The 27,978-nt window shown below is 44.6% G+C and overlaps 1 protein-coding gene across 1 annotated transcript; it reads right to left on the bottom strand.

The window, feature by feature from the left end:
* Positions 1 to 124: 124 nt before the first annotated feature.
* On the bottom strand, positions 125 to 27,080 carry PRDM4 (PR/SET domain 4). Its single transcript, XM_050926376.1, has 11 exons — positions 26,966 to 27,080; positions 23,992 to 24,125; positions 20,133 to 20,318; positions 17,914 to 18,708; positions 14,381 to 14,530; positions 11,704 to 11,822; positions 7,502 to 7,587; positions 5,425 to 5,552; positions 3,851 to 4,165; positions 2,104 to 2,272; positions 125 to 826 (listed from the first exon to the last, which is right to left on the bottom strand). The coding sequence occupies exons 2-11, from the start codon at positions 24,122 to 24,124 to the stop codon at positions 523 to 525; spliced, it is 2,385 nt and encodes a 794-aa protein (XP_050782333.1). The 5' UTR covers position 24,125; positions 26,966 to 27,080; the 3' UTR covers positions 125 to 522.
* Between the last annotated feature and the right edge of the window lie 898 nt (positions 27,081 to 27,978).

Here is a 27,978-nt window from a genome sequence, read left to right as displayed (position 1 = left end):
CTGATTTTACTGACTTTTTTTTTTAACCAAAACACTTAATTTGTACTTCTAGAAGGAAAGCTGAGAATTTGAATGCTCTGTACTATGTTCTGTGGCTAAGAGAGAGAACACAAACCCCTTTGAATTAAAGTGTCAAAATACACAGTCATTTTTCTTTTAAATCCCCAACATACTTTCATGGCTTTAGCAATTCAAGACTGTTGGCTCCTGTGGTAACCAAATCACATTTTTGTTTCATGATTCTTCCATCCAAATAATGGAGCAAGGTAACTTTGTCGGTGTTTATGAGCAAAATATATGAAAGACAAGAGTCAGTCTGTGCACAGTGTATTTTTATGATCTCCTTATTGGAAACTGTTCCTTGTCAACAGATAAGTGCATCATCCATTCTCATTCAGCGTTGTAGCCATAAGGCTTATTAAATAGGGATATAATGTTTCATTGATAAAAACATGAAGTTTGGGGAAAGGAGAGTGACTTTTCCTCCCCAATTTTACATCTAAAGTTTTCCTCCATCTTTTGTCACTTATGTCCAGAGAGTGAGTCATCTGTTGCATACACTCCACTGTTAATCCTACAGTCTTCAGTCCTCACTGACTCTATTAATTCTTCCTCCTCCGAATCCTCCTCTTCCTGGGCTGAGAGACTGGATGTGGGGCCTTTACAGATTTTTAGGTGACGAGTGAGGTGGTATTTGGTTAGATAAGCCTTGGAGCATTTTTCACACACATAGTCCCTCTTTCCTTCATGGGAGTTGAGATGTTTCTTCAGGTGATTTGTCCTCAGGAACAGCTTGTCACACCTGGGACACTTGATCTGCCGTTCTCTACAAGGGATTGAAAAAAAGTCAGGTTTTCCTCATGATACATAGCAACTATATATTGACAGGACTTGTTTACGTGATGAGAGGAGTTTGGGGAAACGAGGTTACTTTAATCACTGTTACAATGTGCTTCCTAGTTTAAAGGAACCAGTTTCTAAATGATTTCACATACGGGGTGAGACAACTGCACAGGGTTTACAAGCCACTGTGTGCACATAAAGGCTCCATATCCTCAGTGTATGTTGCTTTGTCTCACTGGCAATAAATCCACTAGAGCCAACAACGGTATAGCCTCGTTATAAGTCAGGATAAAGTTCTTCTAGGGTAGAATTCATTGATCAGAACAGTTTCGTTAACCAAAACTCGATGCTGGAGCAGGAATTTGGAATTTGGCAGTATGGTTACCCTGGTACCAGGGATCAGCTTGTTGTTCCCAGGAAGAACTGTCCAAATTTGGCCAAATTATTTCTTTGAAAAATCTCTGTTCAGTAGCTACATTAAGGGTTTGGCAGCTAAATTCTCTATAGATTCTGTCTGAACTGCTTCATGCTGGGTGCTGAGCATTGGTGCTCATGGCTAGCTGCTGAGATATCAGAACTGGGAGCAGGGAGACTGCCTGCCCTGTGCTGTCCAATACTCCCCTGCTATCTCAGACACTGGAGAATAAATCTGCCTGACAAATGCAGAAGGACAAGAACTGGGAGAGGGATGAGTGGAGAAATTAGATTCAGACAAGGAGCTCAGGGCAGGGGAAGACAGATTGGATGAGGATCCCTGGGTAGAGACTGGGACTGGTTGGACAAAGACTGGGATAAGGAGCTGATATGTGAGAATGCTAGTGAGAAGCTGTGGCTTGATTTCTGATTCTGCATCGTCACATTGGAACTTGGAGAGTTTTCAGCTGAGAATTAGGGACAATTACCTTCCTTCCCAAAAACTGAAGGTTGAGAATGCTATTACACAATGCAAACAGGATGATTTGGGTTTTCTCTGTAGTAAAAAAGAAAAAAAAAAAGGCAAATTTTGCAGAAGCCTTAGAAGGTTCAGTGGAAGTTTTCCTGTCAGAATATTCCATTCTCAACAGACAGCCAACAACACAGCCATCCTAGAGTTGATCAAGATGCACCTCCCCATAACCTAGAGTGATATTTATTTTCTCTTGAATCCAGATTTGTGAGTGTGTTCACACAGAGTATGCTATACTGTCCAGATCTGTTATTTACTCCATAGGCCTGCTCTAGACTTCCTGTTGGTTAGCTGCCATACTTAAGAACACTTACTGTGTGTGGGTGAGTACATGCTGTTTGAGGTCCTGCCTCCGCATGAACAGCTTGTCACAGTAATCGCACTTCAGGTTCTTCTCCCCGGTGTGGATGACCATGTGCGATTCCAAGTGAGCCTTTTGGGTGAACGACTTGTCACACAGGGCACAGCGATAATTTTTCTGACCTAGAATTGCACACACACACACACACACACACACACAGTGACAATGATATCTGGGGAAAAACACCCTCATCATTCACTACAGAAAAATCTTTCCCTGAAACAGATTAAGAATTCACCTGTCTATTCCTGTAGCTCTGTTTCAATCTCAGCATGATGACCTATTAAAACAACAGTCTGGGCTAGCCATGCAAGAAATCAAAATTTGACACCTGAGCTCAATTCAGTCACTCCAGAGCTGGGAGCTTTATAAAGAGGCAAGACACCCAGATGCTGTGTTCAGCCAAATGTTCATTAGATTTACTTTATTTACACTCCAATTGCAAAGACCAATTTGTATAATCGAATATCTGAAGCACTTTGGGGTACATCTGAATGGAAAGTCCTCTAACTGTAAGAGTACTATCATTTAGGGTTCAGTACTGGACCTTAAGACTGTATTTCAAGGTTAAGAACTGGGGGACTGAACACTCAAACACTGCCTCAGTCCTATTCCTGGTTTGGCCACTAGCCTTCTGCGTGACCTTGGGCAAGTCCACTAATGGCTATTAGCCAAGATCGGTGACTGCCAGCTGCTGGGACTAGACAACAGCAGATGGATCAGTTGATAATTGCCCTGTTCTGTTCATCTGGAATTGACCATGGTCAGGAGACAGGATACTGGGCTACATGGACCACTGGTCTGGACTCTATAGCCATTCTTATGTTCTTACATCCCTTTACCACTCTATTCCAGTTTCCCCATCTGTAAAATGGGGATAATGAGGCTTACTTCAAAAACTCTGTGCTATACCGATGAAAAGTGCTATATAGGAATTATTACCATCACCAGGTACCCATTTGACTAAGGCAGTCTGCAAAGATATTTACCTTTCAATTTCATGCCTTAAAAAGTCTGTAGTAAACAAGCTTACTTTGTGGCTCCTATAATCCTATTGTGCAGAGCAAAGTAATTTATCCTAGGATTTAGGGCTGAAGCCATAAACCTCAATCAATATGTAATTGGTGCCATCCACAGGCTGACAGCTTATTTAGATTTAACTTCTGAGGAATGAAGAGTCTGCATAAAGGCTTGGTTATGTACCTTGGTGTGATTAAACCAGTGACTGAGGAGTTAAAGCTGGCACAGGTGGATTACTGTCAGTTACCACCTGACAAGTGTTCAGCAGTTTACTTGGAAATGAGATGGTGGTCTTAGTCCAGTTCCTAGTGGATACGTGTCCACATCACAAACCCTCCAACATAACTGGCACTCATGTTAGCAGTCTCAGCATACAGGATCAAGAACTGAATGGACCTGGAGACTGTTACTCTCTCACTCCATAGGCAGTCCCTGGATATTAAGGTGATGGAGGCCTTGTAAGTACCTGGAGAGAAAGAGAGTCCTTCCAGGTCAAGGCCGAAGCATGTAAAGGCAGTAGCTGGGGTAAGTCTGCATTGCTGCTGTATGTATAGGGCCTATTTTGTGAATGAACAAAGGATTTCAGTCTCTGAGGCTGATAATCTGGCACCTTTTGTCAGCAGTTAAGTTTACTCTTTTGAAATGGCATCTTAAAGTGTGACTCAGGCCGTCTGCCTTACCTGTGTGTATCTTGAGATGAGTCCGGAGGTTGCTGGGATCGCTGAAAGCTTTGCTACAGAAATCGCACTTGTGTGGCTTCATGCCCATGTGTCCCATGAAATGGACATGAAGTTTGGAAGGAGAAATGAAAGCTTGGGGGCACATGGAGCACTTCCACTTCCTTTCCTTACTGTGGCCTGATCCATGGCTGCTGCTGTGCCCCTGGCTGGGGAGGTGGTTATGGAGGTGGCTGCTCAGATGGGCCTTAAACTCTGTGTAGGAAGTGCATTCCTTTCCACAGTGACAGACATGCACATCTGGGTGTTCAGGGACACCTATAACCCAAAAGTATTTCTTTTGATTAGAGACACCATTCCTTCACACACTCAAAACATCTGCTGGCCGACTGTATAACATGGCTGCCTACCTTCCCCAATTTCTCTGATATTACATAAAATCAAGTGCAGTGGTTTTTCTACAGCTTGTTAAATTGAGTCTTACACTTGCTGCAAAGGGTATCAACAGACTACAGTGGTTTATGGTACCTGTTCTATCCAAGAACCTTGGGAACACCAACTAACGTTATTCATATACTACAGGATGGATGAACTGCACTTAAAGTGAAGTAATAAGCTCAACAGATAAAGGTCTGGGATATCAGAATTCTTTCACTAACTCAGTCACTCACTGTGCTACCTTGAACAAGTTTCTGTGCCTCAGTTTCCCCATCTGTAAAAGGGTGATACTGATACTTATTCATCTTTGTTATATGTTTGGGATCCTTGGGTGAAAGGCATTATATAAATGCAATATATATATATTAATAGCAGTAATAGTACTGAGCCAAATTCTGGTAGATATTATTCAGTTCTTAACTTCAATGGAAGTTTTCCTCAATAAAGATTAAATACATTGGGTAAGGACTTTAGATTTTGGTCTGTCTAACAGAATTATGGGCAGAAGCAGAAGCAGCATCCTCCAGCCCTTGAAGTCCAATGAACAAGCCACAGTCATTTTAAATTCTCTCCTCCTTTGTGCGTGGTTCCTCCTGCTTGAAAACTAAAGGTTGACCTAGAGTTCCCTTCTTATTAATCAGTGTTGGCATCTATATGGCTCTCAACTAAGCCATGCATATGCAGGGAAGCTTGCACTGCATTTGGTACCATACAAATAGTTTGGCTCAGTGCCCTGATCCTCCTTTACCTTCTGTAAGCTCTAAGTTCACCATCACCACATTTGTTATGTGGAATTTAAACCAATATCGGTTATGACCACTCAAAATCTGGAGAATTTTATACCTCATATTATTGCCTCTCCCAAGTTATGGATGACAGAGAAGCAACTCTTTGTCCCATTGGAATACAAAATCTTCATTCTGATCAGAGAGAAATTAAAGGGCTGCTATAGCAATAGTGAAGAACCTGTTATTTACATGTAGTGAGCCAGAATTTATAGGAATACAATACCACTCACTATCAAGCACTGACAAAAAAAACTTAAGGAGACCCCAACTTACAGCCCGGAAGCAGCATATAAAAGGGAGCTCAGGTTCGACTTTGTCTGTAAAAGCAAATAAACGTGCCTGTCTTCTTACCAGTCTGTCTAGCATAATCCCGACTGTAATAAAAGAGAAGCTCTTGTTCAGGAGGGATGTCCCGCGAGGTGCAGAAGTACATTTTTCCATCGTGGGGATAAGCTACCAGATTCTGCTCTTCCCGATTCCTACACCAACAAAGGAGACTTTAAACACTTTTCAAATTGTCAGCTTGGGAATAAAAAGCAAAGCTGTCAGTAATACTAAAAGACAATGGAATCTCCTTAAAGAACTCTCAGCATCCTGTGGGGAATTTTCATTTCAGAAACACTTCTCAACTGCCATTCTATCACTTCCCTCATTCTTTATTACTCGGGATGATGACATGAAGCTCATTTATTCCTATTGCTTAGTCCCCTATAAAGTCATCAAGCATTTGTGACATCACAGTTGGTTGCTGTGAAAACAACTGATATCACAGAGAGCAAACTGGGAAACAAGCAGAGAACTAAGATCCTTTTTCATGCTAATGCCCCTAATAAAAAAGGCAAGGAAAGAGAAATACAAAATGAATCTGGTCTACACTGGGGGGGGGAGGAAGGGGTGTCGTCGTCGACCTAAGATATGCAACTTCAGCTATGTGAATAGTGTAGTGAAATCGGCATATCTTAGGTCTACTTACCTGGCCATGAGGACAGCGGCGACTCGACCACTGCCGCTCCCCTGTCAACTCCACTTCCACCTCTCACGAGCTGGAGTTTCGGAGTCAACGGGAGCACGTTCGGGGATCGATTTATCTGTGTCTAGATGAGACGCAATAGATCGATCCCTACCCGCCGTGAAGACCTGCCCTTATACGCAGAAACAGCTGAATTTAAAGTACTTGCAAAGTATTCCAGGAGGCAATAGTGTCTTGCTGGCCTTGCAGATCAACGGCTGAACATGCCAGCAGCACTGCAATACTTTGCTAGAAGACCCAAGGCCAGGAGCAACTTCTTGATTCCCGCTCACTAGCCTGATGAAATGAATTACAGAGGAGACCATGGAGTAACAGGGAAATTATTATATCCTTCCTACTGACTCACTCATGGGGCAATATTAACATCAAGGAGAGCTGTGCAAACTGCAGACTCCCAGGCAGAGAAAAAGGCACAGCTATCAGTAGGGATTAGGAGAAAGGAAGTGAAGCCCAGAACAAAAGGATGGTCTTGGCCCACACTGCAGTACCTGGGAGCATCTTATCAGTAAAGGTATAAAGCAAAAAAGTAAGCAGATGCCATCTTAACAGATCTATTTTAAAAAGTGTGAGGACGGGAAGAGAACAATACACCACTATATTCACAAAAGCAGCAGCTGGCATAAGGCTTAAAAAGGACAAATGGCTAGATTCAATGCACAGGTTTGGAGTGATGCTTTACCATATCATTAGTTCACCCCCCATAACACCCTGCCCAGCCTCTTGCTTGCCACTTTACTGATTTTCTCCCGAGCAACAATCTCAGCTTCCTAGAAATCTTCAGCACCACTCTTTAATTATTACATAGGGCAGCACTGCAGTGGGCTGCACATTCACTCTTCAAAATTTCTGTAGGCCATGGGCAGACTTTTGAGTCACATGGAGTCAAGGGGACTGGCTGCTTGTGCCAACCCGTCCTGTCCCTCACAGGTCTTTCACCCCAGCTTCACCCCACACCTGCCCCTACTCCCCTGCCCTGTACCCCCACCCCTCACCTTCCCTTTTCCTTCCATTTAGTTGACTCCCTTGTAAATAACCCCCTCCAAACAAACCAACCATGGAATTAATATGTCATATGCCACCAACACTTTCACACTACTTGTATTCTACCCCCACTCCCACCCTGTGTCTGTCTGGTCTATTTTCAAACCCTGCCTCTTTCCCCCACCTGTCTGTATCCATCCGTTGTCTCTTGCCTATAAATCGTAAGCTCTTTGGGGCAGGGACTGTCTTTTTGTTCTGTGTTTGTACAGTGCCTAGCACAATGGAATACTGGTCCATAAGTGCACGGGGCTCCTATGCACTATGGTAGCACAAATAATACCCAGTCAAAAAAAAAAAAAAAAAAGGACAACACCGTAGGGTCCAACTCTGCTCAAGCTGGGTAAACATAGCTCTCACCGGGCTCTGTGTACAAACATCATCCAGTTACACTCGTTTTCATCAGCTGTAATGATGTAGAACTCCAGGACGCCATTGTGGTACATCTGACAGAAAAAAACAATACAAACAGTGTCAGGATAATATGTGGCAATGACTTTGGTCAGAGCTCATCCCTTTCTTTAGGAAATGAATTGCTCAGCCAGACTGAGCAAGGCGCCCATTCCAGCAAGACACCTCCCACACAACTGCCATCTGACTTCACTGTGTCTTGCCAATGGTGAACCAGGCCATAACAATATAGGGACATCTAAGCTACAGGAAGTGATTTAATGTCGTTTCTTCTCCGAGTTTGTCTTCAGCCTCAGAGGGTAAGACTGTACCTTGCACAGAAGTTCCCTGATCCCTCCATCTAACAGGCCTTGCAACAATCACACATCCTTGGTGTAGACAGAAAAGAGTCAAACATCATTGGGACCTCATATTCCTAATGGGATCCGCCACCACCACAAAGGCACAAATCCCTCCCCCACCTCAGGTTAGCACAAACATCCTGACCCCTGCAGACCAAGCTAGAGACTGACATAGGGTGATACCTGACACCACAATCACTAGTCTTAAATCTGCTCATTTATTTGAGTATTTTTCTCTTCCTCCCTCCCATTTAGGCTTTTGACAGAAATATTTTCATCTGCTTTTCTAACAGGTCAGGAACACTGGTATCTTGTGACTCTCTCCAGCTACTTGCTCCACACAGCTCAAATATTAACCATTGTATTTTTAAATACTTTTTAGATAAGTCAGTAACTGCAGTTAAAGGTTTATCTGATAGACATTTATGAATGAATGTGATTCATTTTTCATCACATCTAACAACATTAAAATGACAAAAAGATTGCAGAGAGGTAAGTGAGGGTATAAGTGTGTACCCCAGAATGAAGGTTAAAATGATTTGTTGGCCTGAATTAACTGTTGGTCTTCAAGCATGTTACCTCTGCATAGTCACCCTTGTCCTACTGGTGCCTCCTGGCATGAAGCTGCGGGAAATTTTTACAGTAATGTTGATTCAAGCCATTCCTCCTCCCTCCCCATCATAGAGGGTTCCAAGGGTATAAAAATAGGAGTGGCCTCATCTATCCCTCGGCTGCTTCCCTAAGTTTGGAATTCTTGATCTGAGAATTTGAAGTAGTGGAGGGATGGAGAATGAATATGCAGATTTGAGACTCTTGAAGAACAATGGCTGGTAAGTAACCTCTCTCTTCTTTGAGTGGCCTCTGCATACTACTGCTTGTGGAGATTAGCAAGCAGTAATAATACTCTGGAAAAACAGGCTGAGGAGCTCTAGGTGAACAAGGAATACAAAATTGGTAAAACTACATGGCGGGTCAAAAGAAGTTACCGCATTTCACTCTTACAGATCAGACCTCTGTAAGAGAATTTTTTTGCTGCAGAAACCTACAGAGTTTTGAGTAACAGCTTTGCAAATTCTATGAAAAAACCAAAACAGAACAGTAAGACATGCAATGGATGCTGCCTTTGGATCAGCTGAATATGTTAGATGTTACCAGATGAATGAACATGTGCAAGTCCTCACTAGGGCATAAGGCAGATTTGGGGAAATACAGACAAGTTAGCCGCCAGTATGAGATGAAAATAGAGATGACTTGAGACTGGAAATTGGGCTAAGGACACTAATCAAATCATGTTTCCCATATGGACTACAGTTTATAGGCCATCTGACCTGTACCTCACTGAGTCTGTGGGGTGTAGCTATGGCTATGAGTAATGCTGTCGTCCCAGGTGCACGGTACAAATGATAACCTGACCAATAACAAACCAAAGATCCCAAGGACTTTGTGAAACAAGACTCCAACCCCAAAGCAAAAAAGATGTATGGACTGGAGGAAACACTCGTGAGATCACTATGAGAATGTCCACACTGCAGTTAAGACACCCAGGGCTGGCCCATGCCAGCTGGCTCGGGCTCTGGGTCACAGTGTAGACTTCCAGGCTCAGACTAGAATCTGGGCTTTAGGACTCTGTGAAATCATGACTGGTGTGGAGAAAGTAAATAAGGAAGTGTTATTTACTCCTTCCAATAACACACAAAAAGCATGTGGTACCTTTGCCTTTTGCACCTTAAATGACCTGAGACGTAAGTGTTTCAGGTGAGAGTACTGTCAAGAAAGAGTGGTGCCTTTGTAACCAATCAGTTTTATGGCAGTCACAGACATAAGTCTGGATAAAAGTATCACCAGATATCACTGGTAGGGAGTCTAACTGTGTACCAAAATCTAGATACAGACATGAATGCACCAATGACCCGATGTCCACAACACAGGTCAGGAAACAGTTCGCATGCCCGCTCTCTTTTTTTTTTTTAATTTGCTGCTTAAATGAAAGCATCTCGTGGATATTTGTGGTGAATTGTACTGGAATAATATGGCTACAGTTTATCCTACAAGGAGAGGGAATATAATGCCAATGTCACCTTATTCTTAGAAATTGCCATGTGCTGACTAGCCAAGGAATAGCAAACACATCAATAATCCCAAAGGGATTGTTCTTAATGTCAGCTGAGAATCCCAATTTTACAAGTTAAGTGCTTTCCCACTGGGCACTGAGACTGGAGAGAAGTTTAAAACAATATGAAAACACTTTTTAAGGACCTGCACCTGACACAAATTGCCTGCGACACACAGAGGATGAAAATCCAAGGTCTTCCTGGCAATGCTGTAGAATAGATTCCAAAGACATGGCACCAGATGGCTCAATCTAATCAGAACTGAGACTTCTGGTGCAAAGGCAGCATGGTCCTGAAGAGGCTGTCACTTTTTTTTTTCTTTAAATAATTAAGCATTACTTCTTGGAATCTCAGAGCTGTCAATATGCAGCTGACGGAACATAAACAGGAGAAGCATGCAGAACCAGTTATCCAGCATCAGCAGATAAGGGTGTGGACTCCAGGAAAGCTTTTTGTGGCCTGTCTTCAGAACAAAGCATTGATACTGGTGCTTGGAACCTAACTGTCTCTGGATACCAATGGCCTTGGATGGTTTCAAAGTCCAGGACATTAGCACTGGATTAGCTGTATTCATTCCCAGAGTTGCAGCACTGAATGAGACTCAGTAGGTACTGGAGCCACCTCAGTCTGGACCAGGGAATAGTTTCCAAGTTTCAGTGCTGAGGGTATCTTGGCACAAAGACATCTCTGCTAGGGTTTCAGAGCAAAGAAAGCTCATGGCAGTTCCTACTAAGATTCCTGACATGGTTACAGAAACATTGCTACTGATTTTGTCTAGAGGGACTCCCACAAAAGGAATACCTATATCCTCATCCAGCTATCTTGCAGGTCCTCCTGCAAGTAAACCATCAGCAGACATCACCTCTGGGTACTATTTATATAAGACTAAGTATCTGACACTGGAGGGAAAACACATTTCTGGGACCCGAGACCCAGATTTGGGAGTGATGACACAGTAGACACCAAAGAATCAGGGATTACAGTGTCACTTATAAATACAGAATCAGTAGTGCTAGGATTTCAGCGTCAGACTGGGTCATTCTAGATAGATCTGCAGACCTCTGAGCCATTTAAACGAGACACTGAATCCCACTCCATGCGTTTCTCCTGGACCTGAACTGCTGGATCCTCAGCACTTGACTGCCACGTGTAGAGCTGATGGTATTAGAAAGTCAAGAGTGACAGAGCTGGTGCTAGAAAAATCAAGGGTGTTAGAATCAGTTGACTATGAGAGATCAGGAAACCCTGGTGACACTTATGGATGGCCCAGAAAGAAAAACTAAAGGTTTTACATGCTTTCCTACAGCAAATGACATATTGCTTTGGTGGGGACTCCACACAGTCTGCAACGTAACCAAATAAAACAGTACTGATTACAGGAGTACAAATGAGAACTCAGCGTGGAATACTACGGAATATTGGTCATCACAGATAGCCCACTCTAGGACCTAGCCCTAGACTACAGAATGTTCCATTATGTTACAAGCTTAACTGTCAGTGCATTGTGTTATATCAGCTGTCACGAGGCGCCTGGCAAAGGCCATATTGCACAGCTGGTATCATACATATACCCTCCTCAAAAACAGCCTTGATCTGGGGGTGGGGTAAAAAGAAGAGAGCATTCAAGTCACAGTTAAAACTACCACACTGGCAGTTTTGACACTGACATAAGATTTAGGGAGACATGACATACGCTGACCTTCCAAATGTGATTGGTTGCCTTGTCTGTCCAATCTGCTACTTCCAAAGAGTGACTCTGTTGCCCAATCAGAGGTCCAAAGCAAGTCCTCACAGGAACAGTCTCGCGAGTCCACACACCTATCAGCAGAAAGGCACTGACTGCAGAATCAATTATTTAAACAACAAGTCAAACACAACTAAAAGACGCGATGTTTATGAGAATGTTCTGAGGGTTATACCTGGGAATCAGACCATAAAACCTTGTGTTCCACAAATGGGATACAATTATTATAGAAACAAGAGCCACCACCTTCATACAACATCCCTGGGAGCCATTTTGTTCTAACTGCAATATTTATTTTTGTTTTCTAAAGCAACTCATTACTTTCAGATGAGCTGTAAAACGAACGTCCTGACCATTTATGCCCATTAAAGATTTTACGGCATTTTCTGCAGAACCAGAAAATTATCATTTCAGTACCTACCTAATTCCCATGAATGTAGCCTACCTAATCCCCATAAATTGCCAGAAATGTTGCTGGGCACTGTTAAGTAGCTTCTGCATTTCTCATCAGAGGCAAATGTATTTCTGTGATGAGCAGAGAAATTCCTGTATCCATATTATTATTATTATTAAACATTTATATTTATAGCCCCACACCAATACATTTGATAGCTTCCAGGAACAAAGCGGAAAGCACACAGAGCATAAGGGTAATCTGTTCCCAACAAGAAGCATCACTAAGCAAACCAGCTTCTCTAGCTGAAGTTTCCAACTAGTCTTCAGACCCTCAGAGTGCAGTGCAATAATCCAATCTTAAGGTGACAAAAACATGCGTTATAATAATGAGGTCCATATCTAAAGGGAAGGTCACAATCAACCTGCCAAGTGCAGATGGAAAAGGTGGCACTTGAGCAATTCTACTACCAGAACACCCAGAAGCAGCTAGGGATTCAGCAAGACCCCCAGATTGCAAACCTGAAGGTACGTCCACAGTAAACCACTGCAGCTGTACCTCTAGCGCTTCTTTGTAGACACTACCTACAACAACAGGAGAGGTTCTCTCATCAGCACAGGTAATCCACCTCCCCGAGAGGCGGTAGCTATGTCGATGGAAGAATTCTGTTGACCTTGTGCTATCTACACCAGAAGTTAGGTCAACATAGCTATGTCTCTCAACTATGTGGATTTTTCACACCTCTGAGACATAGCTATGCTGATATAAATTCCCAGTGTAGACCAGCCCTAACTGATGAATAGTGGTCAGATATCAACTCCGCTGTTTCTTCTGGTTGTTTCCCACAAACTACAATTGGTATCTCTGTCTTGTCCAATTTAAACCTCAAGCAGCTAGCTCTTATCAAGCTCCAATTTCAGCCAGACAGTGGGAAAGTTACTTAACTGCAATGTCTGGATATAATGACATGGAGTCCTAAATCTGGGGGCAATCCACATTCTGAAGGTAACAGAGCCAGTCTGCTTCACTGACTCCCTTAACTATCTAATAACCAAGAAGGATGACTTAATAAAACCCAGTAAAAGATAATTTTTAAAGCAGATGAGCAATCATCCAATACAATTTCCCCACACCCCCAGGAGGCTCCCCCAAAAATAAAAATGGATTGAACAGACTTGAAAGCAAGTCAATCAACCCAGCTAGGCTCTGCTAGCACATCAACAGTACTAAAATTGCTAGTAAGTCTAGCATCATAGCAGCATATTGGAAACCTGATCTTTATCCATTGCCAGGAGATAATCTTCCAACACAATTAGTACAACCTCTATACCATATTCAGGTCTAAAACCAAACTGACTGGTATTAGGAAAGTTAGGACTTATTATTGCTAAAGCTGCCTTGTCACAATCTCTTTGATAATCTTCAAAGGACTGGCAATACTGACCATGTCAAGAGAGAACATGTCAGTTCTTCAGCTGGTGTAAATCAGTCTAGTTTCTTTGCCTTCAATGGAGCTATTGAGATTTACATCACCTGGATCTTGTTTGATCTGAATAGAGCCTTCTTTCAGAAATGCTGGCTCCTTACTCTTCCACATATCAACAATCTCTTCCAAAAGAGACTAAATACCAACTTGAATGAAATATGTAAGTCTAAAGTTATATTTTACATTTATATTTTACTTATTGTGGCTGTGCTACATTTCCAGCATTGAAAACAGAATATATTTTGCCTAGAAAGGAATACTGCAGGACCTATTTATTGCTGAATGGTTACTAAAGAGAAACAAATCTCCTGCGCTTTTTGGCTAGACTAGACATTGAAAGTATGTTACAACACACTAGCAATCATGTCTGAAAAGTCTAGTGCAGACAAGGCAATATATACTTTTAACGTGTGCTAGCAGGGTGAGTTGAAGCTTAGGCTTTGCTCCAGCCTTCAATTTAGCACATCATAAAATACACATTGCCTTGTCTATACAAGACTATCCAATGTGTTAGCTAACACATTTAACACGCCACCCTAAAACCCTAATCTAGGCAAAGCCCAAACACATGGCCACAGACCAAGATTATTTTGCACACTATAAGTAATCATGTTGACTGTCTGAGGGGAACACCTCTGGAGTCACCTTCTTCATGTGTGGACCCTTTCCTACTGTGTCCCATAATTATGTTAATATCACTGGAGTTTGTTTTACTGCTGTGTAGAGATACATGATAGATAGATCTTCCTTACCAACTTCAGGTCCCATGATAGACTGCCGGAGAACAAGTTGTTTTGGGAGAGAAAGTCTGGCTCGGCTCTCTATTGGGGTGTCAGGAATGAAAGTTACAGGCCCATGATCTGGGCAGTCTGATGGGTAGGCCTTGTCACACAGCGTGCACCCTGTGAGTGTAGAAAAAGGACAACACAGATCAGTGAGGTATTATTTATTATTTGTATTACAGTAACACCAAAGCGGACCAAATGACACAGGGCCTCACTGTGATCAGCCCTCTAGAAACACACAGTAAGAGACAGTCCCTGCCAAAGAGCTTACAGTCCAATTAGACAAGATAGACAGAGGGTGGGAGGAAGTACTATTATACCCCTTTTATAAGTGGTGAATGGAAGCAAGAGAAATTAGGGCCTTGTCCAAACTCACATAAAAAATCTATGAGACAGCTGGGAATGGAGAAATCCTACCAGGATCAGACTATAGGCTTCTTCTGACTGGTAACTCATCTGCTTCATTGGATTTTAACATCATTAAGATTAATATGTTGTTTTAGTCAGAAGAGCTACTATGTAAAAATGGACCCTTATTACACAGATTTGCTTTGTGATGCCTCTGCCTACTTCACTGACTTAACAAGTTTTTCTAACCTTATCCCTGCATATCCAGTATACTAATGGAAAAGGAAGTCTATTCTTCCTTATGCATCAGTAAGAAAACTGGAGCAGAGTTCTCACTGCAGCATCCTTTTTACTGGTACTGATCCAAGTGGTAGAAAAAACAGCTTCATTTGAAATCACAGGTAGAGTAAGATTTACTGGCAGTTAGAAAATACTGGCAGTTAGCCATCTTTCAGACCTGCATATCCAGCACATCTGACAAGTAACATGCAGACTGCTCGTGTGTGTAGAATTTTTTAGTGAAGGGAGGCTAAGACTTCAGGATTCTTCCATTTCATCACAATCTTAGAGGGATTTTTTTAAGCTTCCTGTCTATGATCTTGTCACACGAACACCTTCACTCCAGCAGAAACTGAAACCCCTGTAGAGGGACTTATTGGTATATATTTATACTATGTGAAGTCTATCACTAAAATTGAATTTATGGAATGCCAGTGAAAGGAATGGAAATTTGTTCCCAAGAGCACTCAGTGGAGTAATTTCCAATAGCTGTCACTAAACATAAATCTCTATAGAACACTACTGAAAATTATTTCCATCCACTTTAAATACAATTGGGAGAAGTATTTTACACTATGACTGACTGTCACATAAAGAGCTTGCTGCTCTACTTCACTATGAACAAAGCTGACAATCCTCACCCTTCCATAATACCTCATCTCTTCACCTGGAAAAGTGCTACATACAAATTAAACAATGGCAGATTTGTGTGCGCATCCTGGAATTAATGTGTTATGGGTCAAACTGCAATAGCATTATTCAGACTGAGTAGTACCTCCCCAACTGGTCTCATCAACTCCAGTAGGATTAATTGTGGTATTAGGTATATTCAGTATGGCAGGTGGTCAGCTGCTATAAACTGTCACAGCTCCCATAAAGTCAATGGAGCTACGACAATTTATATCAGCTGATGATCTGCCCCCAAAATGAATAATGGTATCATAACATGGCACTATATGAAATACATATTGAATGACTATATGATCACATCCATATCCATTACTGGATGGATGAGTGCGTAGGGCTGACATTAGAATGGATTATTGCATAAGTATGACACTCATGTTTAGAGCAACTGCAGTAACAGGAGTTGATAATGTGAAACAGCCCCTAGTTCAACAACCGAAAGACAGCATGGAAATGAATGAAAATACAAAGTAGAACACTTAGAATGGCAACATTAACTTAATGATAATAAAAAAAACCTGGACATCTACATCTCATAGTGGAATGGATGAGAAAATTCATTGCTCATACTTTATCTGAACATTAGTACTCCTATCTAGAGAATCTCAAAGTATTTTACAAATAATAATTTTAGCCTCAAAAGTTATTAGCCTTGGAGTATGCTTTGTATTTTTCCCATTTGTAAAATGGAGGTACTGAAAAGAGGCACCGATCTCCCACAGTAACTACTGAAAAGGACCAAGCTTGAAGTAACTGGGAAAAATCTCTTCCCTCCTTACTTTCTGGCCACAAACTCGTTTTATTCAGAAGTAAAATAAAAAGCTAAAATGAAAGCTTTCAGCTGGAAAGTTATTCTTTACAATAAAACGTAAGATGTCTACGCTGCCAAAAAAAAGTGCGCTCTTAATCTGGATTAGCTAACCTGCATTACCTAATTGGGGTTGAAACAGTGGTTTAGACATAGTAACTCTGCTTTTAATGAGGTTAGCAGCTCAAGTTAAAGCCCATACCAAGCTGCTAACCCCAGTTAAAAACAGTTGCTGTGTCTACACTACTTTTTCAACCCCAGGTTAGCTAACCCAAAACAAAAACATACCTTTCTTGGGACGTGTAGACAAAGAAGAGTAGCATTCAGCAGTGCTATCAATTTATGCTTTGTCAAATCCTTACAATCATTTGATATGAGAGAGATCTGATTAAAAAAATCTTTACATGCACATAAAATCATGCAAAATGTGGAGATTTTTAAACTAAATGTGTTTCTTCTTCAAATGCATGACTAGTCAATTGGGGATTCTGATGGGGTGTAGTAGGATAGAGAAAGATGAAAACTAGATAATGACCATGATGTTGAAATTTAAAGGCTTTCATATTAAAATCTAGCCTCACAGTTAAGTGGGAGTAAGCCAGCCAGCCAGGCAGTAGAAGTACAAGACGGACACAGATCTCCATCACAGGAAATGAACTTTGAACTTTGTGATAACCTCAATCACTACCCTTCAGGCAGTCCAGGAGGGATGAACAACAAAACAAAACTGGGTATTTGTCCTGCCTTGAGCAGGGGGTTGGACTAGATGACCTCCTGAGGTCCCTTCCAACCCTGATATTCTACGATAGGCTCTAGAGCAAGTCCCGAACTCCTCCTCTTGAAAGATCAATTAGACTCAAAACACAAAAACTCTTTTATAGAGGTCATTGGAAAAAAGTTAGAAGAACGTCCCTTCCCCTCCTTTCTGGATTTTCTGTTGAGTGCCTCATTTCTCATGGCTCTTTACAAGTCATTCTATGTTATAATCATGGATATATACATGTGATGTCATTAAAACTTGTCAAATTAAAAAACTGCAATAAATTTCTTAAAGGTCAAGAAATCCACAAAAGCCACAAAGTTCACAGGGTAATGATTAAGGTTCCAACCTCCAGACAAAGCGAGAAGACAGATACAACAGAATGACAGATACAACAGAATGATGTTAAAATCAAGACCTATTATGCCTAGTTGTTGGAGATTTAATCCTCAACTGCATATTTTCCAGCTTTTTTGGGTTTGTTTAATGGTCTTAACAGGTTCCTCCCACCAAAAGACATCTATAAGGCTCGCTGCATGTCTTAATATTCTCACCCCTCATAACAGTTACATGATAAATGCTACCCAGAGGCAGAAGCAAGCACACTGGCACACTCACATATGGTAAACAAGGTAGCCATATTCTCCTTGTTTGAATTGGAGTCTTCCATTTGCAGAGATGATGGTACAAAGGCAAGATTGTCTGAAGACACATCCACATGGCCTGGCACCATGGCTACTTCTTGGTTTATGGAAGAGACAGCCACAGGCTCAAGACTAAGGCCCACTTCATGCAAGGAGACAGATTCCAGGGAAGTTAGGTTGTGTGAGGTAGAGAGCGCCACACTCACAGAGTTGGTGCTCATGGCCACGGTATGTATGGAGTCATTTAGTGTGCTGTCTGATATACCGCTTACCCGGCCTGCAATGTGGTCAGGCTCCATGACAACAGGAAGCTCCAAAGTGCTACCATGAATGGGTATGACACCACTATGACCCACTGCATCTGAAGCCAAGTTACTGCCTACCGTGTCCACAGCTAATGGTTCATGATTCCGGGAGCCATTTGGGATTTGTGAATGATCCCCAGCTACATTATCCATCGTAAGTTCCTCAGTCATCCCATCAGTAGATATTGGACTGGTTACCCTCGAAACTCTCTCCATAGCGATTGTGGTATCCAGTGCTACCTCATGGCTGTCACTAGGATGCAGGCTTTGAGCACCGTGTGTGTTCACTGCACGAGAGTCCATGGAGACAATCCCTGGTTCCAGTCCCACAGTTCCACTGGGCTGGAAGGGATCTAGGGCTGAAGGATTATTGGAGACAGATAAAGCTGGATTGCTATCAACATTTATAGTGTTGGGGTGGATGTATTGAGGTGGAGGTCTGTCAGCTAAATAAGATAAAATACCTGATGAAAGAGAAGACGTGGAGAAAAGGAAAAAAAGAAGAGAGGGTGAGTTTACAATATCAATTTTCAAGCAGTAATAAACAATCCACAACTGCAATCCATTTCATCACACTTTATTAAGATCTGGATACCTTATGAGTCTGCAATTTCCTTTAAACATGACCATTTATTTTCAATTAAGTTAAGACAAGGCTCAGGTAAGTCTTGCAAACACAAACTCTTGGCAATCCTGAAACATCCCAATCACAAAGAAATATGTGACCGCCGTACACCTTTACCAGTGGCAATATAAGTGGTTTAAATTTGTAGAATTATGATGAATCACCTCTGCTAGTTTCCATCCACCAATGCAAATGCTCTATTAATCTGATAAACTCAGGATGGCAGAGCTTCTGACAACACATGACACAGACTTCATAGTACAAGGAGTCAGAAAGAGTTTACATGGCAGTTTGGGTATAAGTAAGCTTTGCTTTCTTATAAATAAGAACATCTCAACAAAGCCTTCAAAAGACTGCTAGTGGAACTGAACATTTCATACCATTTGATGACACCCATATCTTTCTGTTAGGATTAAAGAAACTGGAGGAACTCCTTCAGGATTTACCAATTTATTTTAAAATATATATTTTATACACTTGTTTCAATCATCTGTATCAGCCAATATGTCTGGCTGCAGTTCTTTCTCCAGAACCCATCAATTCAACTCCTGGATCAGCTGGGAGAGCATCATTCAAGAGTAACATGAAGTCCTTTGCTCTTTTCTCTAAGGGCTAAATCACCACCTCTTCTTCAGCAATCCTAAACCTTTTTGTGCTAGGGACTAACAGCCCAATATAAGAACCTGACTCCTAGTAGACCTGCCCATCAGCACCAACCACCCAGCACCCTCGCAGACAGAGAGGCCAATGGTGCACTGTAGGGACAAGAGATCAGCACCTGTGCTGGCTGTTCAGGGCAAGCCAGCCTTATGTGGAGTATATGGTCACCATACTGAGGCCTGTGAAAAGCTGGGAAGCCTCAGCAAAACAGAGGGAGCACAGCCCTTCAGCACTCTGTTAAGGGGAAGGAGGCAGAGCACAGCTTTCGGGAAGGGGGCAGAGGCCCTTTGCCTCAAGCTCTCCCCACAGGCTGTGAAGAAAATAGGGCAGAAAACGGCCCAGGCAACCTCCATAACCTCACCCCCTCTCTAATGGAAGGGCAATTGCATTAAATGATATGGTAATTCTCTGCACTTAATATAGATGTAGAATAGATGTATTAGACTTCAGGAAGAACCCAGGAAATTTTTCATAAGGAATACCGTGCAGAGTATTCTTTCACAGTCTTAAGTAGGCACAGAAGGAAAAAAAAGCTATGTAGCTCGTCAGGTGTTCTGTAACAGCACCTATCTGAACTTCAATCTTCAGAGCTATACTACTTACCAGGTAGAATGTGTCTGAAGTAGCTGCTCTCCAGGTGAGGATAAGGTGGTGGAGGTAGGGTGTAGTTTCTCTCTGGTATACCACACATCACTCCTCGATCTCCAATACCCATTGGGAGCATCAGAGATAGGGCAGAGGGCAAGGAACTCAAGGAGGGGCCCAAGTTTGGAATTGCAACAGGCAAGCCTGCAAGAAGAAAATGCCCATTAAAATTCAGTGGAACTATGTAAGTTTAATGAACATGTAACCAAGACAAAAGTTTACTAAAGTCTTCTCGGTTTAGTGCAGTGTAGGAATATAGTCAAAATTCCCATTACCGCTAATTGGGGAACAAATATTTCATAATGGGCTCTTCAAGTCTAGCTGACAAAGGTATAACCCGATCCAATGGCTGGAAGCGAAGCAGGACACATTCAGAGTGGAAATAAGTCATACATTTTAAGTGTGAGGGTAATTAACCATTGGAACAATTTACCAAGGATACTGGTGACATCACTGGCAATTTTAAAATCAAGATTGGATGTTTTTCTAAAAGATATGCTTTAGGCCTTATTTTGGGGAACTTAGGCCAAACTAGATTATCACAATGGTCCCTTCTGTCCTTGGAATCTGTGAGTTATGCAGCCAAAGCCACAAACACTGCACTTAGCTATGTGAATTAACATGTTATCTGTTATAGGGGTTTCCCCTAGTTAGTATAATGAAAGGTCTCAGCTTTCATGTGCATATTTAGAATGCCACCAGGAGCAATCTGAGGGATAAACAGAACCCAGTTTCCTAAAGCATGTTCTACATCTGCCTTTTCCCTGTAACTACAGATTTTTATTCTGGTGAACCCCCAACATGTAATTTTTACTGATTTATTAAGATACAAGTACATGCAAGTATTACGGTTGTATTTATTGTTAGCAGTTAGAGCTTTTCTGTTTAACATTTTTGAAAGTTTTTGGTTATTAAGAAAATGTTAAAATATTAACTTTTTCATTTCAAGTTTCTTTAAATTGTGTTTCATTTTCTTTAGTATAAAACTTCATTTATTAATTTTATTATGGGGCTGAGATAGGGCAAAAGGGGTTAATGAATGGAATAAACAGCAAAAGGAGAAGGTAAAAAAAACAGAAGGGGAGGAGAGAGAAAGAAGGAGGTACAGGACTATGGAAGGCATGGGAGATAAACCTGACACTGGAAGGACTGTGAGGATGCTAGGGCAAACAACTGATCAGAAAAGAGAAACTATCCAGGTTTCAAGTTGTAAAAAGCAGTCCACTGACACTGCTGGGGTCAAGGGACTATCCAGATATTGAGGTCATGGAGTCCTACCTGGGCCCACCTTGCATTGCTGCTCCTCCTAGGGGCTGGTTCTACCCTGAGAGGTCATGCTCCATTTCGCAAGTGGCTGAGACAGGTGGAGTATCCCCAGAAGAAAGATCACCCCTTCTAGAATCTGGGGTTCAGCTAAGATCTAGCTGGGCGTCCTGCCCTATAGCTGCATTTTTATATACTGTCTCATTCTCTATTATGTTTTCACTTGTAATGGACACTTCTGTGCAACTTCCTGAAAACCGTGTCACCAACACCTCGGCATGCCAACGGGCGTCCGCGTCCAGCAGACCCCTGAGGACACCATCCGGGAGATCCTACAGGACGCTGCCAAGATCGACGCATCCCTGCTGGCGCCGTGGCAGAAGATCAACGCCCTCAACACTTTCCTGATCCCCCGCATTGCCTTCGTCTTGAGAGGTTCCGCCATGGCAAAGGTGCCCCTCAACAAGGCGGACAACACCATCCAGCAGCTGGTTAAGCAGTGGCTGTCCCTGCCCCAGAGAGCCAGCAACGAGCTCATATACATTGCCCACAGCTACGGTGGTGCCAATGTCCCCCGCATGGGTGACCTCTGCGACATTGCAGTCGTCATGCACGCCTTCCGCCTCCTGACGTGCCCAGATGCCACGGTAAAGAACGTCGCAGCGGCCGCCCTATGCACCGTCATCGAGAAGCGAATTGGCAGGCCTCCGTCCAGCCCGGATATAGCCACTTTCCTGAGCGGCTCCCTAGATGGCGAATTTCCCCGGAACTGGGGCGACATCACCTCGCTGTGGTCCCGTGCCCGCAACACCACGCGCCGGCTGGGAAAACGACTGGGCTGCCGCTGGGTATGGAGCGAGGAACAGCAGGAGCTGGGAGTCCTGGTGCTGCAGATCGAGACGGAGGGCAACACCATCATTAGCCCCAGAGCCAGAGGCGTGCTGGAGAAGTCACTGAAGGCCGCTGTCCACACGCTCTACGTGGACACCCTGAGGAAAAAACCCGACCAGGGCAAGGCCTTTAAGGTGACCAGCAAGTGGGAGTCCAGCAACCACTTTCTCCCCGCGGGCAGCTTCACCTGTCTCGCCAACTGGCGGTTCATACACCGCGCCAGCCTGAACTGCGTCCCACTCAACGGAGCCGTCCACCACGGGAACCGAGACAAGCGCTGCAGGAGGTGCGGATACGCCCTGGAGACCTTGCCCCACGTCCTGTGCAGCTGCAAACCCCACGCCAGAGCCTGGCAGCTGCGCCACAATGCCGTCCAGGACCGGCTGGTGAAGGCCATTGCTCCACACCTGGGTGAGATCGCAGTCAACCGCACCATCCCCGACACTGACAGCCTGCTGCTCCCGGACATCGTCGTCACGGACGAGGAACGGAAAAAGATCATCCTCGTTGACGTGACGATCCCGTTTGAGAACAGGACCCCGGCTCTCTGTGAAGCCCGAGCCCGCAAACTTGAAAAATATGCCCCCTTGGCTGACACCCTGCGGGCAAAGGGCTACGAGGTTTACACCGACACCCTGATCGTCGGGGCGCTGGGTGCCTGGGACCCCTGTAATGAATGAGTACTTAGGGCCTGTGGGGTGGGCCGTCGCAATCACGGCTCATGAGACATTTGATGGTCTCGGACACTATTCGGTGGTCTAGGGACATTTACACAGAGCACATCACCAGCCACTGCCAATACCAGGAGTGAGCCGGCGTGATTTCGTGCACCCACAGCGGGGGAGGAGGCCTATAACCTCTCCCCCCCCCCACTGAACCATATCCTCTGAGCCCTAAACCCACTGAACTGGATTCCACCATGTGAGGGTCATCCTGTCCCCATTACCCAGCCCGCTTACTTATACCCATGACTGCGTGTAACCCACTGTATAAGCAATGTACCCTCACTGCTTCCTGACCCACCCACCGTACACCCCGCATTGGGGACCTTACAGACTGTATACGTTATGTGCTAACCAATTTCCAAATACCAGCATCCCCCTATACTCCGTATGTTGCCCCCAATGACCAATAACTGACGCTTCAAACTCTTTGTATCACCTTTATTTAAATATTCTCTAATAAACTTTTAATCTGAGCGTGTCTTTTACATAGTCTGGGGCAGATTTCTCGGCAACAGCTCATATTTCGAGGGACTCAAACGCCACAATGATTAATGCAGCAAAAAGGAGAGAGAGAGAGAGAGAGAGAGAGACAGGTAGCTCATTAATACCTATTAAGACAAAAATGAACTGAACTGTGTGGGACACATCCATTCTTACCACAGAAAGCATTGCTTTTGCCTTGTCTACACAAGCAGCAACTTTCAGGTGTGTCTTCGTCCCACAGTGTGGTTTACAACCACTAGATCAAATGTCAGATCTGCTCAAGTGCATGATCGTATCACCCCCTGAGGACTCCAGCCTTCAGAGGACAAACCCAGATGCCTCTATCCAGCTGTGTGCACTTCACACTTATGCTACTTTGATTTTCAACTGTCATGCAAAATGTAAATACATAGCAAGTGACAAGTATCAGTCCTTCCTGCAACTCTCCAAGTTACCTGGTGCCGGTATGGCATTGTGAGTGGGTGATGCAGTAAGTCCCAGGTGACTTCCTGAGACAGGCAGGGCATTGCTCACAGAGGATGAGGTCAGCTGGTCCATCCCTACTGAACTCAGGTTCATTTCATTCATCCTACAAAAAAAACAAACAAAAAGATCATTCTTAGTTTCTTCAGTCCTAGAAAAATAAGATTTGTATACAACATATGTCCACCTCACTAATCTAAGCAGACAATATAGTTTCCCACCCATTATCAAATGGCACATATAACTTTTGTAGATAGCATATCTAATGTTAATCAAATTAGATAAAATAAAAATAAACAGTAACAGACAAAAATCAGATCGTATCTCCTTCCCTACTGCCCTAGCATTGAACAATGTTGCTGAATGAAAAATAATTGTACATACTCTTATGCTGAAATATCCAGTCTCTATAGTACAAAAGAAAGGAGATCTGATTTAAGTCTCCATTTCTAGGATTTGTCGGATTTATCTTTTGGTTTCATTTTTTATTTTTTAAATAAACGACAAACTAGAAAAGACCTCTCAAGTATCAAAATACTTTACTGTGATCTAGATTCTGTAAATATATCTTTACAAGACTGTCACCATAATTACAAATAACTGTAGTGGTTCCTTCTATACTGTCAGTAGCTAGATTATTTATATTAGAAGTTGAACAACAGCACATAGGCATTTTGATTTTTAAGGTTTATCAATTTAAACTCATTTTTTAAAGGCAGAATCAAACTAAATCTTTCTTGGGTGGAACAGATGACTCAACTGGTCATAGTTGTTTGCACTGTTGTTATAGCTGTATTGGTCCCAGGTTATTAGAGAGACAAGCTGGGTGAGGAAATATCTTTTACTTGATCACTGGTGAAAGTGACAAGCTTTGGAGCTACACAGAGGTCTTCCTCGGGTCCTAAAGAAGAGCTCTGTGTAGTTTGAAAACTTGGCTCTTTCACCAACAGAAGCTGGTCCAATAAATGATATTACTTCACCCACACTGTGTCTCAACTAGGTACAGAACCTTCAGCTCACTAAGGACTAGTCTACACTGGCAACATTAAAGCCCTGCCACTTGTGTAGTCGCGGCACAGCTACACAAAAAACCTACCTCCATGATAGGCGCAGCTCCCAGCACTGTAGGACTGTCTACACTGGCGCTTTACAGCTCACACCCCTCAGCGAGAAAGTTGCAGTGCTGTAAAGTGCCAGTGTAGACAAGCCCTTAGTCCATTATGGCCCTGGAAAGTAGTGACTAACTCACTTCCACAGGATGCTGTTCTGCAGGTAATTAATTGGTAATCATGCCAGTACACTTAATGGACATGTGTACATGTCATACATGAAAAAGCCACTATCACACTACACCAGAGGTGGGTAAACTACATTCTGCGGGCCACAACTGGCCCACGGGACCATCCTGCCAGGCTCCTGAGTTCCCTGCCAGGAAGGCTAATCCCCGGTCCCTCCCCTACTATTCCCCCTCTCCTGCAGCGACGCCGCTGCAATGCCAGCGCTCTGGCCTGCCACTACTGCTGGGCGGCACGGCTTGCACCCACCCACCTCCCAGGCTTGGATAGGGGTGGGGTCCCGGGGGCCAGTTAAGGGGCAGTGAATAGGGGTTGGGGCAGTCGGGACAGGGAGCAAGGGGAGCTGGATAGGACAGGGGTTCTCAAATGGGGGGTCAGGACCCCCTCAGGGGGTCACGAGGTTATTAGATGGGGAGTCACGAGCTGTCAGCCTCCACCCAAAACCCTGCATTGCCTCCAGCATTTATAATGGTGTTAAATATATTTTGAAGTGTTTACAATTTATAAGGGGGGAGGTGTCGCACTCAGAGTCTTGCTGTGTGGAAGAGATCACCAGTAAAAAAGTTTGAGAGCCACTGGGATGGGGGTGGGGTCCCAAGGGGGCAGTTAGGTGAGGGAGGTCCCAGGAGGGGGCAGTCAAGGGACAAGGAGCAGGGGGGGTTGCATGGGTCAGGGGTTCTGAGGGAGGCAGTCAGGGGGCAGGAAGTGGGAGGAGCGGATAGGGAGCAGGGGCCAGGCTGTTTACCTGGCCCTCCATGCATTTTCCCAATGTTTCCCTCGGGCCAAAAACTTTGCCCACCTCTGCACTACACACTAGTTGACAGTCTCAGAAGTCAAGGTCTGGTTCAAACATGGATACTAAACTCTTTCTCATCCCATTAAGGGGGCCCTTCCAAAACAGAGCAGACACATACTTTGCAGGATTAAGGGCAGCAATTTGGGTTGTGTCTGCCTATTTTACCTACTTATGTTCATAAACCCATCCCAAGCCTTTCAATCCAGCCCTTAGCACCAGCATTTACTTCACATAGAAAATTGGAAGGAAAAATATTTTGCAGAAGTAGCCAACAAAATTTCAAATCCAGGTAGGTTAACATACATTTTCCTCTTCAAATCCTTACACACATGCCCATGACCAAATTTTCAGTTTGGGGATTCAAGGATCATCCAGACCAAACACTGATCCTGACCAGGGCTCTTTTCTTGCGTTGATGCTGCTGAGGAAGTCTGCCCAGGGATGCTCCCATCCAGGGAGGTCCTGCCCCTCCATCCCGCCCAGCTCAAGTGGCGGTGGAAAGCCCCCGAAGGGGAGGATCGCCCAGCACCAGCTGCAGGACACCAGGGCCGGGCTGAGGTCTAGCTCCGAGCGAGCTACAAACCAAGGTACAGCTAAACTGCGAGTTTCACGGGGGACAATCAGTGCCTCGCTTCTGCCCGCCGCTGTCCGGGATTTCCACAGCCCGGGGCGCCCGATCTGCCGGAGGCTTTCGCGCCGCAACGGGACTGGGCCCGAGAACCTGCCACCTGCAGGGGGCCGGACCGGCCTCCTGGGCCGCAAGCAGGGAGACCGCGGCGGCGCCCGGCCCCGATCCCGCACCGCCTGGTGGGGGCAGGGGGCGAGGTTCGGCGCCACCCGGGCCCCGCCGCTCACCTGGGGTGCACGGGCCTCGGGCCGGGCGTCTCCCGCAGGCGGCGGCAGTAGCAGCATCGGGCCCCTCAGCCCCCGCCCTCCCGCCGGGAGCCGCTCCCCGCTGGGGCATCCGCCCGGCTCCCGGGCCGCGCTCGAGGGGAGCGGCCGGCCAGAGCCTCAGCGGCCTCATGGGCCGGGCGGGGAGAGAGCGGGCCGCCGAGCGGCGCGAGCCCCGCCGGGGGGAGGGGGCCTGACGCCGGCACAGGCCGAACACCCCTGGGCCTCGGCCCGCGGCGCCGCTTCAGCTTTGTCCGGCGGCGGCATCCAGGAAGCGATGCGCTGCCGCGCTTGGCTCTTCCCGCCGGGTACCCACCTCCCGCCGCGTCGGAACCGCAGCTCTTCGCGCAGCGGCGCCACCTCCCCCGGCGTCCCAACCGCCGCTCTTCCCGCCGCCTCCCCACGCTGGGCCGCGTGCCAGCCGCCGCTCTTCCCGCAGCTCGTCACCTCCCCCCGCGTCCCGCTGCCAACCCTGCGCTGAGCCACCCTGTCCGCCGTCCGCGCCCCAGTCCAGGGATTTCCCTGGACTCCCCCCAGTTACAGGCAGTGCTGCCAACTTAGTCCTTGGTTGGAGCTTTGAAATGAAATCGAAACATTAATACACAGTTAAAAGCACACACAGTCTATGAGAAAATACCTGTGCCTGAGAAGGGGTTTGGAAAGGCGGAACACAGACTAGCTGCCTCATACAGCTGTTACTTCTGACAGTGAGGGCACCTTTGTTTTGGCTGTATTGGCCTACCTAACCATTGCAAATGATTGAACTCTGCCCTGACCGCTAGTGGTGACCCAGGGATGGGGGAAGGCTTCAGGACCAGACTGTATTTACATGAACTCACCTACTCTGCCTCACTGAGCTGTGCTGCCCAAGTGACCAGTTTTGGCTGGTGTTGGTTACAAATCACCCAAGTATGAAACGTGGGGGGGTCATGAAATGGTGTTATCCTTATTGTATGAATAAAGGGCAGCAGAATTGT

This window comes from Gopherus flavomarginatus, chromosome 1 (genome assembly GCF_025201925.1).
Source record: "Gopherus flavomarginatus isolate rGopFla2 chromosome 1, rGopFla2.mat.asm, whole genome shotgun sequence".
NCBI classification, from domain to species: Eukaryota; Metazoa; Chordata; order Testudines; family Testudinidae; genus Gopherus; species Gopherus flavomarginatus.
Note: the sequence above shows the minus strand (reverse complement) of the source record. Positions and strands in the feature narration are given on the sequence as shown.